The sequence below is a fragment of the Condylura cristata genome, unplaced genomic scaffold (genome assembly GCF_000260355.1).
Source record: "Condylura cristata isolate star-nosed mole 26May11 unplaced genomic scaffold, ConCri1.0 scaffold00007, whole genome shotgun sequence".
NCBI lineage: Eukaryota > Metazoa > Chordata > Mammalia > Eulipotyphla > Talpidae > Condylura > Condylura cristata.
Genome location: NW_004567108.1, coordinates 6,157,973 through 6,173,655, shown reverse-complemented (window position 1 = coordinate 6,173,655; position 15,683 = coordinate 6,157,973). Strand labels below are relative to the sequence as shown.

Here is a 15,683-nt window from a genome sequence, read left to right as displayed (position 1 = left end):
CCGTGGGATGGACCCCCGCGTGTGAGGCTCAGCTGCTGTTTCCTGTGTTGACTCTCTCCACCTTCTGTGCTCACTCCAGTGTTGCCTGTGCTGGTGCTGACACTGGTAGGTGTGAGATGCCCCTAGGCCACTGCTGTGGTTTGTTAACGCTGAAGCAGCAAAGTCAATAACAGCCCTGGATGGCAACCCAAATATAGGTTCTAGGTCTCATGGTTCTAGGTCATTCCTTCTTGATAGATAGGGCTGGATGAGGGAGGGAGAGAGGGGCAATGAATCTTGGAGAATTTTGAAGAATTTGTGCCCCCATCCTCTCTGAACCCTTCAGGAGGGGATCTGCACCCCGTGCACCTCCCTGCCCCTCACATGTGGATTGGACTTTGGCTTGCTTTCAAAGAGGATGGACTAGGAGCAGAATAACTCTGCAGTGCAGAAACCTCTGGTAAACACCACACACCCAAGGGATGGAGTTGCTGCCCCAGAGAGAAGTCAGGTGGGGTCCCTGAGCCCCCAGGGTGAGAAGGGCCTGGTCCTGTGTGGTCTTCAGTTAAGGCCAACCCAGCAGAGTCTCGAGCTGCATGTGCAAGCGCCAGGGAGACTTTCAGTTGGGGTCCTAGGGAACTGTGGTGTGGGAGACCACCCGGCTAGGCCACGGGTCAGTGTGGAAAGGGAAATCCAGTTTCCACAGGCAGAAGCGCCTCCTGCAGATAAAGTCGTAAAATTCTCTAGGAGGGGAAAGGTAATGCAGTTTGCGATGGCCATGTGACAGGGCAGGCGAATGTCTGGCCTCCTGGCAGCGGAGTCTCATAGACCCTCTCAGGCTCTGTGAGAGACTTGGCACCACGCTACCCAGCTTGTGTGTCAGGAGCGAGAGCGCGAAGGGCGGTCGGTGCGTGTGGTCTTGGAGGGGGGTGTGGCCCTGGTTCTGCGCTCCTCATGGCCTCCCACTCCCTTTGGGACAGCCCCTTTATCAGTGTTAGTGTCACAGTTTCTCAGGCACCTCCACCTTCCTGAAAAACCCATCACCTCTGTCTGGTCACGAGAAAAACACTAACCACTAACGTGCAAACATGATAGCTGTGAGCTATAAAAGACTCCTCGAAGGTCAAGGTCATGGGACCAAGGGAAGACAGAGCAACACTCAGGACCCCAGGAGCCGGCGGTCACGTGCCCAGTGCTGCAGTGCAGGGGGTGGGTGGGTGTTGGTGGCGGGAACCTTGGCACTCTAACAAAAGTGAAAAATGCAAGTGAAGCTTGGAGTTCAGTTGGTGGCAGTGTACGGAGGTTGGGTTTGCATTTTGATGAGGGCTCCATCGTGGTGCCGGAGGTCGGCCCGGGGCTGCTGAGAGGGCTGGACAGGGCACTGTCTGCGTCATCTGCATCTTTTCTACAAATCTAAAATGGTGCCAAAGGTAAACGTTTATGAAACTACAAGTGTGTGAACACGTATGGGGATACCCCCTGGGCAGGAAATCAGGGAGCCCCCCTACCATCTCTGTGCCCCTGTTTCTCTTCTGAAGCTCTTCAACCTTCATGTTTTGGATTTGTTTCACTCAATATTTCCAGCTCACTACTTTCGCTCGCCTTGTATCCTGATAGAACTGAACTCACTTATGGGACACCTGCAAATTGCTCTTACTGTGTCACTGGGGACGCTGAGGTGGCTGAAAGGAGACACACCTCGTTCCTGAGATGCCATGTTTATTGTCAGATGGTGGCTGAGGTGGCCAGGAGACACTGGCCCTTGGTTGTTGGAGGACCTGCCCTTCTTCAAGAAGCAGTTGTGACCTCCCTGATGGCCTTCTTTATTCTCACTGGCCAGGCTCAGAAGATGTGCAGCTTTTCCTGTGGCAAATAGATCAGTGGGTGGGTCTATTCCTCTGGAGATACTAAGAGGCTGGGGGATGGTGGCCCAAGCACATCCCCAAGCCCCAACCTCTTCCATGTCTGAGGAGATAGCTCATCTCCACAGGCCCAGATCCACGGGTGGAACTCAGTCAAGGATACCATGGTCCAGATGGCATACAGAGTAGAGGACTACGGGGGAGAGGGTGGGCCACGAACTCACTCAGAGCTAAATAATGATACACCGTTGTAGGGGCGCAGAGGGTGAGTCTCCATTCCACCTGGCCTTCTCCACAAAATCCCAGGCAAAGGCCTAGCTCAGAGGCATCTTATCAGGTGCTATTTAAAGAATGAAAAATAATTTGCAGCACCAACATACGCATGGCGTGATAAGGAGCATTATGTAATCCCTGGTTAAACAGCAGGTTACAGTTGCCCTTGTCTTGCTTTGTATTTTTAAGCCCGGCAGATAAGGTTTGTCTGGAGCCGTGTGCCGCTCGTGTTGAGTAACTCCAGCCTTCGTAGTCCACAAAGACCTCTGCCTCTGTGGTGTGCGGCCTGAAAATTTTCCATTTCCTTCAGTGGCTAAGTGCTGTGAGAGCTGCCAGCCGCCTTTCTGTCCTATGGCTATTTGTTCTAAATTTCTTGGAACCAGAGGCCTTTAAGTAAGGAGGTGGGGAGATCAGTCAGGAGCGGGTGTACGAGTCCTCAGGGGTGGCTTGAGTAAGCGGTAGCGTTTGGTCCCCTTGGGAGTTTGATCCCTAGTAGCTTCTGTGCTCCCGTGGAATTTTATAGACGTTTCTTTGCGGGTAGGAGAGGGGAGAGGAGGTGGATTTGGGGAAGGATAAAAAAGAGGCGAAAGAAAGGCATCGAGTTGGTACAGAGACATGTCAGATAGGTTTTTGGGAGGAAAGGGTTGAGGGAGAAAGCCTGGAACCATCCTGGCGACCAGCAGGCCCTCTGGGGGGCCGGGAGTGTCACAACAGTTTGTAGAGACTGTGTTGTTACAACAATAGGGGCCACTCATTGGAGGACTCAACAGAAAACACAGAGGTGACACAGCTGAGGTGATGGGAGGTCCGAGCACCTGCCTCGCTTCAGGGCCCTTCTCGCCTCTCCTCCTTCACCCCTGGCAGCTGCCGCTTCTTCCTCAACATGTTCCCTGAGGCTGAATTCATGTTCCCCGAATTCCTGTCACTGCCTGCTGGCTCCCCCGCCCAGCCCAGTCCAACCCGCCTGCCCGGGTCTTCACACTTCTCTTCATGGGTTCACACGGCCACAAGCCCCTCAGTGTCTCAATGCAGAATTAACAGTGTGTTGTGAACTTTTATTAAGCAACATGTCTGATCAGAAAAGGACATCGGACCCCCTTCCCTCCCCTCATCAGTGTGACAGAGATGCACAGGACACAGGGCAAGACTCGCCCAGCCAGCCAGTGTTCCCAGCGTCCCCACGGGCTTGTCTGCCCCTCGGGTCTCCCCACTCCAGCCAGCGTTCCCCAGTGTCCTCGCGGGCCTGTCTGCCTTCCCCTACCTCAGGTATCCCCACTCCAGCCAGCTAGTGCTTCTGGCATCCCCAAGGGCTTGTCTGCCTCCCAGTCTCCCCACTCCAGCCAGCTAGTGTTTCTGGCGTCCCCATGGGCCTGTCTGCCTCCTGGGTCTCCCCACTTCAGCCAGCGTTCCCCGGCATCCCCGAGGGCCTGTCTGCCCCCGCGTTTCCCCACTCCTGGGCCCTGTTCCCTCCTGACTGCGGAGTCTTCTATTTCTGTCCTTCCCCTCCCGCCCGTCCTCTCTGCAGACTGCTTTCTGTGCCTGCCTAAGCCACACTTTCCAGAGAACCAGGTCCAGCAAAACTTTGGGGGAAGAAGTGGGGAGGGCGGGCACAGTTCAGCCCACGACATAGCCACGTGGCAGATACAGCGTGGACTGGCCTGGAGAAGCGTGAGGGGCACTCTCTGGCCACCTTGAGTGGTCTGTGGAAAGATCTGGCTCCATGGAGGGTCCCCGCTGAGATCATGAGAGGTCATTTGACAGCTGAGGAGGACACTCCGGCACCATGAAGGAGAGGAGGTTTTGGCAGGCAGGGAGGAGATGAGCAGGGACCGGGTCACCTTACGATTTATGGCCTGAACAGGTGCGTTGGTGGGAACATCCGGATCTGTGAACAATACCAGGACAAGGGGTGTGTCGGGGAACCGTTCTGGGCTGGGGAACAGGCGAGCACTGAGATGCCTCCAGACACAGCTAAGAGGGCCTTATTTTGTGGCCCTTCACAGGGCCTGTGTGTATCTCAGAGCCCTGGCTGCGTGTGCTGAAGAGTCAAGGGTTGGTCCATGGGCAGGGTCTCCCTGGTGGGGAGGGTGAAAGTCTGTGCTACCAGGCTATCATCAGCCACTGCAGCCTGAGTTCGAGCCCAACCAGGGAGTGACCCACAGGGCGCGGCAGATCTCTCCTGTCTCCCCGCTGCTCCTCTCAGCAGTGGATTTTGGTTGATCCGCCTGTTCTGCTCCTCACTGTCTCTGCTGAATCCTCTCACCACCCCCCACCTCTGGAGTGTACCCCAGTTCTTGTATACATAAATAAAATGGCTCTTACACCTCAGGCAGCAGTGCTCGCCAAGGCTATCTGTCCAGGGTGGACTCACAGGGCCACTGACCTAGGTCATCAGCTCTGGTCCCCAGGGCAGCCCCATCCACTCCCCCCCTTATCCATTCAACACTCTCAAACTTGCCTGCTGGGCAAGGAGTGGGGACTTAGTTTTTAACTTTAGTAATGATCTGCCACATTTTTAAAATAAAATATTTATTTATTTAGGCATACAGAACTGGGTTACAGGCCAGAGGTTCAGGGGCGGTGACAGGATTCACCAGAGACAGAGTGGGGAGCACAACAAGCAGATTGATGAAGTACACAGCTGAGGGGAGCAGTGGGGAGACAGGAGAGGTCGGCTTCACTGCCGTGCCATGTGCGTCACCTCCGGGGCAGGGATTGAACTCGTGCAGAAGTGGCTGTAGCTTCTTAGTGCTGTGCTTTAACCCACTGCACCACCAGGGAGGGCCCACCTTTGTTTTTTTTATCTAAGGGGAAAGTGTCCTTTCCTACTCTGTTCCAACCTTATGCGGGAAAGTATTGCCCTATTCCACTTTTTTTTTTTTTTAAGATTTATTTACTTATGCAGAACTGGGGTACAGGCCAGAGGTACAGGAGTGTGTGTGTGAGAGGATTCACCAGAGGCAGAGCAGGAAGCAGAACAGGCAGATCTACGAAATACACCACTAAGCAGAGCAGCAGGGCAGGTCAGGAGAGGTCTGCCGCGCCATGTGGATCAGCTCCCTGGCCGGGGATGGAACTCATGCTGTGGTGACTGCAGATAGCTTCACAGTTTTGTGCACCACCACGGAGGGCCTTCAACCTAATAGTTAGTTGCCTTTAACTCCTTGACAGTGAAAACTCATCCTGATCTGGCTTGAGCTAAAGATCCTGAAGTATAATTTTTATATTTTAAAAGAAATTTGTATTTGTTGCTAAAAAACAGAAAATATAGGCAGGCAGAAAGAATAAAAGGGAATATATTCATGTTGAGAGATCTCTAGGCTGTCTTGAGAATTTTATAGTTATAAAGACTATATATATATCATCTCTATTGTCCTTATTTTGTGTGTATAACTTATGAAGTACAAGAAATCCTTACAAGTCTCAGACCTGCAGTGAAAAATATACACACACACATGCGTATATTATCTGTTCATTGAATTGGCTATTGTATAATGTACTTAGACAGCATGCATTGCTAAGGTTGCTTGATCACAAACATTGGCAGCAGAATGCCAGCCTGAGCTAAGACAGTGACCCCAATGGCAGTCTCCGGATCGCTCCAGATCTTGCTGAGTGCACGTAGCTGATGGCATTTGGAAGGCTTCCTTTTGGTGAGGAAGAAGAGTAAATATAAGTCCTATATTTGTGACTCAACTGACCGTCTCGAATATTTCTTCACTTACTAAGCTACCTAGCAATATCACCTAAAAATACTGCTAGTGTGATCTATTCTAGGAGCTAGTTCTCCATGCTTTCTGCTGTGGCTGGGAAGCAAGGAAAAGGAGATGGTAGGAGGGACTCAGATCACATGCAAATCAATAGTTAAGATAAATCGAGGTCTCGCTCAGTTTCTCATGCATGTCCACAGAATAACACGACTGAGAATGATCTGCGGATTTATTTTCTAGAGAAAGAAACAGACCTGTTTTTGGAGAAACTCTGGCACTTCCAGATGTTCAAAAATAACCCGAGGCATATTGAAGTAATTTAAGAATTTAGTTGAGCAAAGATCCATTCAAGCAGAGTAGCACCAAACCGGAAGTGGTTACCTCAACAAAGAGGGGGCAGGGTGGGGTGGGGTGCGAAGCAAGTACATGAAAACGAAGCCAGCACCAGCTACCCCTGGGTGTTTGTCTTGGTTGGGAAAGCCTAGGGGCTGTGATGGGTTGTGCTTAAGTTTTCATTTCTTAACCTTGAGACACTTACAGCTTTTGGTTTGTTTACAAAACTTATGGAGAACTTAAAATCACCTCAGTCGGTTTAACACAGGTTTAGTAATCAGGTATGTGGGTACATTTTTAACAACTAGCTCAGGATGTGGGGCTGGGCAGCCGGCTGGCACTGCTTGCCAGTCTCCCTCGTGTAAATACTCCCGCTTTGGCTGATTCCAAGCTCCACTTGTTACAGGGCAGGGAGAGGGGCACCCCCGAACCCCAACTGGCTGCTCTAAATAGGTTCTGCCAACCGCCGCATCAAGACAAAACATGTAAGTCTTTAATGAAAAGGAACTTTAATACAGTGAGTATACAACACGGAAGACAAAGAATATAATACCTAAAGCAAACACCTGAAGTGACCGGTCCCCTCGTGGGCCAAAGCCCACCCAGAAGGGACTGGCCCAGAGCAAGGCCTGAGAGCTGCCACGGTCTAAAGCACCTTCTGGCCGGGACCCATGGGAAAGGGCCAGACAGGGCCAGACACGTCTGGGAGGAAAAGAGCGACATCAAAATCAGTAAAGCACTGCCCTAGTCGCCTCCCCGCGGGTCTCTCACCCACATGGCTTCCAGCCAGTGGGGCAGGAACCAGCGCGATTCCTCACCTGGCCCCCTTTGCCCCAGGTGGCGTCCTCAGGTCAACTCTGGCTCCCCACCCTGCTGCCTTCTTCTCTTCAGATTCCGTCCCCTCTCTCTTTTTTCTCTGCTCAGCTCCAGGGAACCTGGAACGTCCCCTTTTTCTGGGGACCTCTGTTACATGCTCACTGCAGGAGGAGAGGGAAGGGCTGCTGACTGTTCATGGCCAGAGGGCGATGGGATCTGTGGATTTGGAATTCTGGAGCCTCCCTGGTGAGGACTGATAAGTGAGCAAGAGTCAAGTTGAAATTCTGAGATTAGAGAGATTTCCTGCAGAGATTGCAGAGCAGAAGGAAGCCACCCTCCCCCAACCCCCACGGGAAGATTGTGTTCCTGGGCACGGTCTCCTCACCAGTAGCATCAGCTGCATCAGGGAGTGATGCCTGGCCCCTCCCGGAAGTGGATGGAATCATTGGTGGAGGGTGGGGCCAATTCTCTGTATTGTTGCGGGTCAGGAAGACCTGTTTGAACCAGTTTGAAGAGGGTCACCAAAGTAGGCCAGCGAGTTCGGGAGCCTGGGGCTGAGTGCAGAGAGTGGCATCTCCCAGCCAAGGATGGAGAGAGTGTCTGGAGAAAGGCAAGTGACCGGCAGACAAGAGTTGCAAGGTCAAGTCAGATTAGAGCAACTGTGAGTATTGGCTCTACTTGCTGCTGTGGATTTCTGTGTTCTTGTGACGAGCAGTGTCCTGGGGTTGGAACGTGGGGGAAACTGGCGAGGAGTAAGTTGACCTTTGGCTGTAAAGGCCAGCGGGCAACTATAGGAGTTGGTGGTCAATAGTGGGGGTTTCTGGAAAAGGCCTGGATTCGTTACAGACTGAGAGGAAGTCAGTAGAATTTGGGAGGATCGTGAGTCTGCAAGAAGAAGGTGGAGTCATTGGTGATGTAAGTTGAAGAAAAGAGGAGAGGGAGTTAGAATTTGGGGTAAAGCTTGGCCTTGAAGGAGTTACTTGAGGAGGTCTGACTGTTACTGTCTTTGGAGACTGGCAGGAGGGTGGGGTGGGAGAGGTTTTAGAAAAGAGGAACAGAAGATGTGACCACTGTCTAGTGGCTGCTTCTCAGTTGTCTTTTGATTGCTTTTTGCGACCTCCTCAGCCCCCATTTTCCTTCAGGCTGAAGCTGTGGCAGAAATGTCTGAAATACTGTGTTTGTGCGGCCAGTGAACTCACAGTAACGTCTGTATTCTGTTGCATTTAGGCCAGTGTTGGCAGCATATGGGGTCCGCTGTCTGGGCTCCAGCCGATGGACAGGCAGACAGGCAGACAACCTGGTGCCACTGGGTGTTCCCAGACGGCATCTAACTTTGCTGGGGCCTGGTGTCTGCACCTAAGAGTCAGGGGTGTGTTTCAGGGACTCCCCGTGTCTGTATGCTGTGAGTCCTTAAGTTGGAGTGCCCTGTAGATTGTAGGTCACCCATGATGTGAGGACCCTTGATAACTTTGACCCCCAAGGAGTCTCGAGGTGGGGAGAGAGCCACCATCGTGCTGTGCTTCTCCCCAACTTGTGGTGAATTTCAGAAATTACCACAGATAATACCTAAAGGGGATGCCATGGTCGAGCAAGTCATTTATAAAGGCATGAAGGATTGCTCAAAAGGAAGTATTTTAGTCAATATTTCACAATAATAATGGATCATTTAACTCCACAACACTCATCAGGTCATTGGTTTTTAGACATGACGGGCAGGTTTCAGGGTTTTGTTGGGTTTCAATGGCAGCAGCATTCAGGTTGTCACACTAGTAAAACACAATATAAAACTAATGGGCTAGAAATGTCAGAAACTAACAGCATTATCATCTTCTGTTATTGATAACATTCAAGTGCTGAAGTAGCCTCAGATGGAGGGCTGATAGGCTCACTGTGCCTGGCTTATTAGACCCGCCCCTGCCTGATCTTCAGAACTCTGCTCTTGACTGTTCTCCTTCAAGGTCAATGACAGTGAGTTATGCTCTGGGGTATCTGCCCCCTCTTAACCTTAAACAGTGCTTGAGATATTAAAACAGTGGTTGAAGTGGCGTCAGACATGTGCCACAGAATAGCTTCTGCGGCCCAAAGAGCAGATACATAGGTTTGGGATTTTTTTTTTAAAGATTTATTTATTCATTTACACAGAACTGGGGTACAGGCCAGAGATGCGGAGAGTGAGAGGATTCACCAGAGACAGAGCGGGGATCAGAACAGGCAGATCAATGCAGTACACTGCTGAGGGGAGCAGCGGGCGGGTCAGGAGAGGTCAGCCACGCCATGTGGATCTCCTCAGGGGCAGGTGGGAACGAACTCATGTGGAAGTGGCTTTAGCTTCTTAGTGCAGTGCTTTAACCCGCTGCGCCACCAGGGAGGGCCCGGTTTGGGATTTTTTTTGAAGACTTATTTGTTTTTGTGTAGAAGAGCTGGGGTGCAGGTCATAGATGTGGGGGTAAGAGTGTTACAGGACAGGGAGAGGGGCACCCGAACCCCCAAACCTGCCTGCTCTAAATAGGCTCTGCCATCTGCTGCATCAAGACAAGACTTAAGAGCTTTCATGGAAAGGAACTTTAATAGAATGAGGTGCAATACAGAAAAGACAAAGAATAGAGTTTCAAAATCAAACACTCAAAGTAACCTGCCCTCTCATGGGTAAAAGTCTACCCAAAAGGGATTGGCACAAAGCAAGGCCTGAAAGCCCTCCACAAGCCCAAAGAACCTTTTCACCAGGACCCATAGAAAAGGGTCAGAAATGGCCAGACAAATGTGGGAGGAAAAGAAAAAAATCAAAATCAATATATAAGCTGCCATAGTCACCTCCTCACGGGTCTCTCACCCACGGTCCAGGGCCAAGTAACAAGCACAGTTTCTTCACATGCCTCCCTTTGCTCTATGTGGCTTCCTCAGGGCTCCTCTGGCTCTCCATCCTGCTTCCTTCTTCTCTTCTTATCTCTGCTCAGCCCCACCCTCCTTTTGGGTGGGGCAGGGAACCTGGAACTTTTCCTTTTCCTGGGGACATCCCCCCCCCCACAAGAGGATGCACCAGAGGCAGAGTGGGGAGTGGAATAGGCATCTCTATTGCCCCCCTGTGGAAGGGGGGCAGTGGCGGACCAGAAAGGGGAAGCTACACCACGTGGGTCACTCCCTGGCCAGGGACCGAACCGAGGCCCTAGCTAGCAGTGATAGTGCTGAGACTTAGCCCCGGGGCCACCGGGGAGGCCCTGCTTGGATTTGCCTTGACTCAATTTCTGATTGCACTTGGAGTCCCTTGACACGTGTTTATATCGAATGTGCATTGAACACAACCTCTTGGTATGAGCGGCTGTAACGGGACGTTGGGACACGCACATCTTGAAGTACGCTGTTCCTAGACACTAGGTCCTGCTTCCTGCTTTACTTCATGTTCCCAACTGGGAGAAAAAAATGGCTTCCAGTTTCTTCTGCGAAAATTTCAGGGCATGTTCCTCAAGGGAGCTCAGTTATATTTCTCCTAGCTTTTTGGAAAGCAAGAATTGATTTTGGCCTTGCTCCTAGAAGCTGCAGCAGCGAGGGGACCAGTGACAGACTCCTCCCCGCAGATGAGCCAAGCTGTAAAAACTTATCGGCGCCAGCTGGGTCGTGTGCCAATGTCAGGCCGCTCCTGGTGACAGGGAAGTCCCCCTGAAGAGCCCAAGTTGCCCAGGGGAACTTATGTGCATATTTATTTTGAGTTGAGCAATCTAGATGACTCAAAGAATTTCTTGCAAAACAGTATCCCTCAAAACACAATTGTTTATTAGCTTTTTTTTTTTTGAGTAAGGGATCTTTGTGCCGAGTGGCTTGGCTCCTCAGAACAAAGGATCTTCTCAGCTCTGCCTATACTCCCCATTCTGCTGTTGGCCTGTAGCTCCCTGTGAGTGAGGAGATCTGATAGCTGGGCTGAAGTTCCAGGCGCCTCGTGACCACTCCGCCCTTGGGGGGAGGGGGGGGCTGGGCAATGCCAGCGAGGAAGGGAAGAGACGGGAGGCGGGCTTAGGTGAAGTCATCCCAATAAAGGTTAATGACTGGGTGGTGACACCTTCTCACACGACCGGAGAGAAAATGCTGGCAGCCCAGGCTCCCTGCTGCCTGGCCCGGTCCTGGGAGGAAGAGGTGACCTAGTTATTTTTAGAAGGGGGCAGTCATAATAAACCAGCTCTTAGCTTCATTCAAGGCAGGAGGTGCTTTGGAAGTTTGTAAACACCTACTTTCTGAGTAAGGGGAGGAGAGCTTTTCCCCCAAAAGTAAAGAACTTGACTCCTGGGTTTTTTCCTTCCTGAGAGTCCTCCTCAGCCTCCAGAAGAAACCAGGGTGCCTCACAGCCTTCTCCACTGCTTTATTATTCTTTTGAAAGGGTAGAAATGCCTGAAGGTGACGACTGTGGACCTGGCAAAAGGTAATTGTGGTATAATTTATTTTTTCTCGAGCCTGCCGTGTATGCTAGCTACTCTAAACATGTTAGGGCTGCTTTTAAAAATAATGTGAATTAAGATGTTGAAGTTAGTTAGGAAAGACAGTGCCTTCATCCCGGAAACTGGGTTGTCTTTAGCATGAAGCGACCGATGGGAAATTGACTTAACAAGCTCTTCGAAACATATGCAAGAGTTTTTTTTCTTGAGTAAGGAAGTCATGGTCTGAAATTTTTAAATAGTGTATTCGACGTCTACTTGAGTTTTTGAATGTTTGGTTTTAAACTTTAGATGATAGTTGATGGAGTCTGAGCTAGTGAGTGCCTTGTAAAATGTTTGCTTTTTACACATTGAGCAGGTCTACAGGTTAACAATTGGAGCAGTGTACCCATTTTGATATTGCAGAACTTTCTTTTACCATAGTTATGCATTGATTGTGTAAATGTTTTGCATGCTGGCTCTGGAAGGGGAGGATTGTCAGGGGAGGAAGCAGACGATGAATTCCTATTAAAGGAAAGTCAGTTTGAAAGCCTCCTTTTCCAGCTCCATGGCTGTGTGAACAAAATTTGTTTGAATCAGGTGTTTTCTGTGGAATTTTACTTAGGGTCAGTGAAACTCAGATGTGAAGTAGAGAAAGCTGTTAGGAAAGGGAAAGTGTCATTGACAATTTTATTGTCAGTGGGAGCAGTCACCCACTAGATATTGTACTTCCCTGACATATTTTGTTCTGGAATCAGCCCTGTGGACTGGGGGGCTGGTCACTGTAATCAGTTGCAATAGACATTAAAAGCTACTTTCACTTTACTTTGCTAGTGTTTATTTTCTTCCAAATTCCTTCCCATTCCATCAAAGGGGATTAAGTTGGTGTTTAGTTGAATAAGGAAATGACTTTCTTCAGGAAATCCAGTACTCAAAGATGACAACTCATAAAAGTACCTAGTGATATAACAAAAACATTTTCAGTGAAACTGAAATGTGGCTTTTGGATTGAGATGGGTTGATGCAGGGTTGTATGTCACCCCCTCCACCCATGGTGGTGTTTTAACATGTCCAAAAGCAGGAATTAGGCTTTTTCTTTCTGTACTTTGGCATTCTCCCAATTCTACATAGCATTTTGCACAGAACAGGCGTTTAAGTAAATGTTTGAGCCATTTCACACCAGCCATAAATAACGAAGGGCCTGATCTCTTTAAAGACTGAAGGGAGAGGACCGACAGAAGTGTAATAATAGGTATAACATCATCGTCAAAAATTATAGTGTGGTCATAAATTATTTTGGTTGTTGAAATTACAAATATTTAGAGCTAGTATGTTTTTATGTCTACTCAACAAACAACTCTTTCTAGAATGTATTTTCTAGAGCTAGGTTTTTTTTTTTTTATGTCTACTGGACAAACAACTCTTTCTAGAATGTCTTTGGCTATAGTGGATACACAGGCAAGAAAAAGATAAACCGATGATTATGACCAAGGGCTCCATGTATTTGCTTGAGTCGCTCCCCTGCGCTCCATTGTCCTGATGAGGTAACGGTTGTCTCTGCAATCTGCTTCACTGCATACGTTCAGTTCATCCTTGTGCGTACAGTAAGAAAGGAGACCCTCCACAGGGAGAAAGTTCAGAGCTAGTCCAGAAATTCGCTGGACAGAGAGTTTTACTTGCTGAATCAGATTCAAAGCCTCCCCACAAATCTTGTGGGTAAAAGATTTGTGGGGAGAGCTGCTGATAAAAGCTGCCCATGCATGGACGGGACCCAGCTGAATCCCACCTTTGGGCTTCCTCATGATTCTGATCCTGTGTTGGGACTCTGGCCTGGGTTGCTTGCGCTGGCAGTGAGTTCAATCCGCATTGGTCTTTTAAATCAGTGGACTCCAAGAAACTCTCGTGTGGGCCTGGATGTGCGCAGAGGCTCTGTCTGGTCCAGAGACCCGCTGCACATTTTAATTCATTCACCTTTACGGAAGCAAACTGCATTCTGATATTCTGTAGTTTCAGGTGTGTATCATTGGAACACCTACCTCAGAGTCAGCGCTCGGACTCCAGTCCGCTGCGGTCCTGACTTTGTCTCCTCTACTCCATGTACCCACCACCTGCTGGGAATCACGAGCTGGTCTTACAGTTCAAAAGTTCAGTTTTGCTTGACGTAGTCCCTCCATTGTCTTCTCTACAGTACATTTGAGTGAAATCACATCATGTTTGTGTTTGTTTGTCTCGCTTATTTCACTGAGCTCCTTCTCAGTCTCCGGTGTTGCAGATGACAGGGTTTCATCATGTTTATAGCTGAGAGGATTCCACCCGGCGTATTCAAATCTCTTTTCCCCATTCATCAGTCGATGGATACTTCAAGTTCTTGAAAATTGTAAAAGTTGCATTAAACATAGGGGTACATTTATCTGTCCAAATTAATGTTTTTTTTTCTAAAGATTTATTTATTTATTCATACAGAACTGGGGTACAAGCCAGAGATGTGGAGGGTGGGAGGATTCACCAGAGACAGAGTGGGGAGCAGAACAGGCAGATAGACAAAGTACACTGCTGAGGGGAGCAGCGGGTGGGTCAGGAGAGGTCTGCCGCGCCATTTTGTTCACCTCCGGGGCAGGCGGGGATCGAACTCATGCAGAAGTGGCTTAAGCTTCTCAGTGCTGTGCTTTACCCCGCAGTGCCACCAGGGAGGGCCCAAATTAATGTTTTTTAACATGAGTGTTTGGGTAATTACCCAGAAGTAGGGTGCCTGTGTTGTATGACACTCCAATTTTCAGATTTTTTTGGGGGGGAATCTCCATAATGCTTTTCCATCACAGCTGCGCCAGATTACAGCCAACTCCACAGTGTAAAAGTTTCTCCTACCCTCTCCTACACGTACTTCTTACCTTTTGGCTAGTAGCCATTTTCACAGGTGTGGAGCAATAAGTCATTGTTTTTGTTTTGTGTTCTAATCATACAGAAGACAAGCATCTTATGCGTGAGGCACAAGTTTGTTTTCACGAAATCCTGGGATGGGGCAGGGGGGTGGGGGGCGGGAGGCAGAGGGGCCCTGACACCCCTACTGCTCATCATCTTGTTTCACCAGTAATAAACATTCCAGTCAGTCGCTCCAGAAGGCAGGATGCCAGGGCAGAGAGGGCCACCCGGAGCAAGCCAGGCAGAGGCCGGCGGAAGGCGCCGGGCGCTAATATGGAGAGGGAGCGGGCAGCGACCCAGAGCAGCAGGGTCAAGAGATGGGGAGACAGACTCGTGCAGCGGGGTTCCTCCTTGATCCCCCACCCACCTTGTTCGGGATGCGACCGTGAAGCAGCTGCAGCATCCAGACAGCTTGGGGTGTGGGAGGTGTGGGGGGTGTGCAGGGTTTTCCAGCTGCCCCGGGAGATGGCAGGAGCTGCCCGCACTGAGTCCTGAATGTGTGTTCTTGAAGCCCCTGGGGGGATAGTCCTCCCTGGCCTCTGCAGGCATTTGTGTTGGTGGCGAAGCGAGCGAGGGCGAGGCCCTGCTGTCCAGGCCATAGTCTGGCAGGGGCACACTTACCAGGTTAAACATCGCTCTCAGATGATAAGGTTGCCGCTACTTTAAATGGGACTGTGGGGGAGCCCTGGTTTGTGCTCCCAGAGGAGAAGTTAGGTGCCAGGGAGCGGACATCCAAAGGAGCCAGCCTGGGAGGGTAAGGAAGAGCTGGCTTTGCCTCTGTCCCTGCAAGCGCCCAGCAGTGCGGTCAGGCCGTTCAGAGGGCCAGCTCACGCACACGTGGCAGAGCCTGGGAGCCAGGGCCCTCCCGACTGAGGCTGCTTTGTCTTCCAGATCCGGGTCAGTGTAGAGGACCTGTCCGTTAACTTCCTGCTTTGATTTGAATGCCCCAGTAGAGAGAAATGAACAGTGCTAAACAGTAAGCCTGAGACATCTGCCCGCCTTACCCTGAGCCCTGGTAAAAGCAGGGCCCCAGGCCCCTGTGTCTGCTCCCTGCCCTCTTCCAGCTACCCACAGGGACTTGGGTGTGCTGGGCAACTTCTTCTGTTACTTGTAAGTAAGAGCCACCTACTGTCGCCCGCCCCCAGTTTCCTTTTGGTCAAGACTGCAGGGCACTGAGCGATTGCTGCTGCCTACTGGCTGCCTGCCCCCTCTGCTCTGGTGCCAGGCTGCCGTGCATTCGGGGTCAGGATAAATGAAGAGTTGTTCTTTCTAGCAAAACCGAAGCTTTTGGTTTCATTTTTTAAATTTATATATATATGTTTAAATAAAGAGTTATTTATTTGTGCACATAGAACTGGGGTACAGGCCAGAGGTGCAGGGGCGGTGAGAGG

At 50.3% G+C, this 15,683-nt stretch overlaps 1 protein-coding gene across 2 annotated transcripts in view; it reads left to right on the top strand.

Annotated features, from left to right (window-relative positions):
* The window catches only part of FAM134B (family with sequence similarity 134, member B), an 81,519-nt gene that overhangs the window by 39,321 nt on the left and 26,515 nt on the right, over positions 1-15,683 (top strand). Inside the window, exon 1 of one of the 2 annotated variants that reach the window (XM_012721924.1) lies at positions 11,097-11,381. The exons of the other annotated variant lie outside the window; for it this stretch is intronic. Within the exon in view, the coding sequence (XP_012577378.1) occupies positions 11,347-11,381 (35 nt within the window). The 5' untranslated portion in view covers positions 11,097-11,346. Of the gene's footprint in view, positions 1-11,096; positions 11,382-15,683 lie in introns of those variants that run through there. 2 annotated transcript variants of the gene reach the window in all.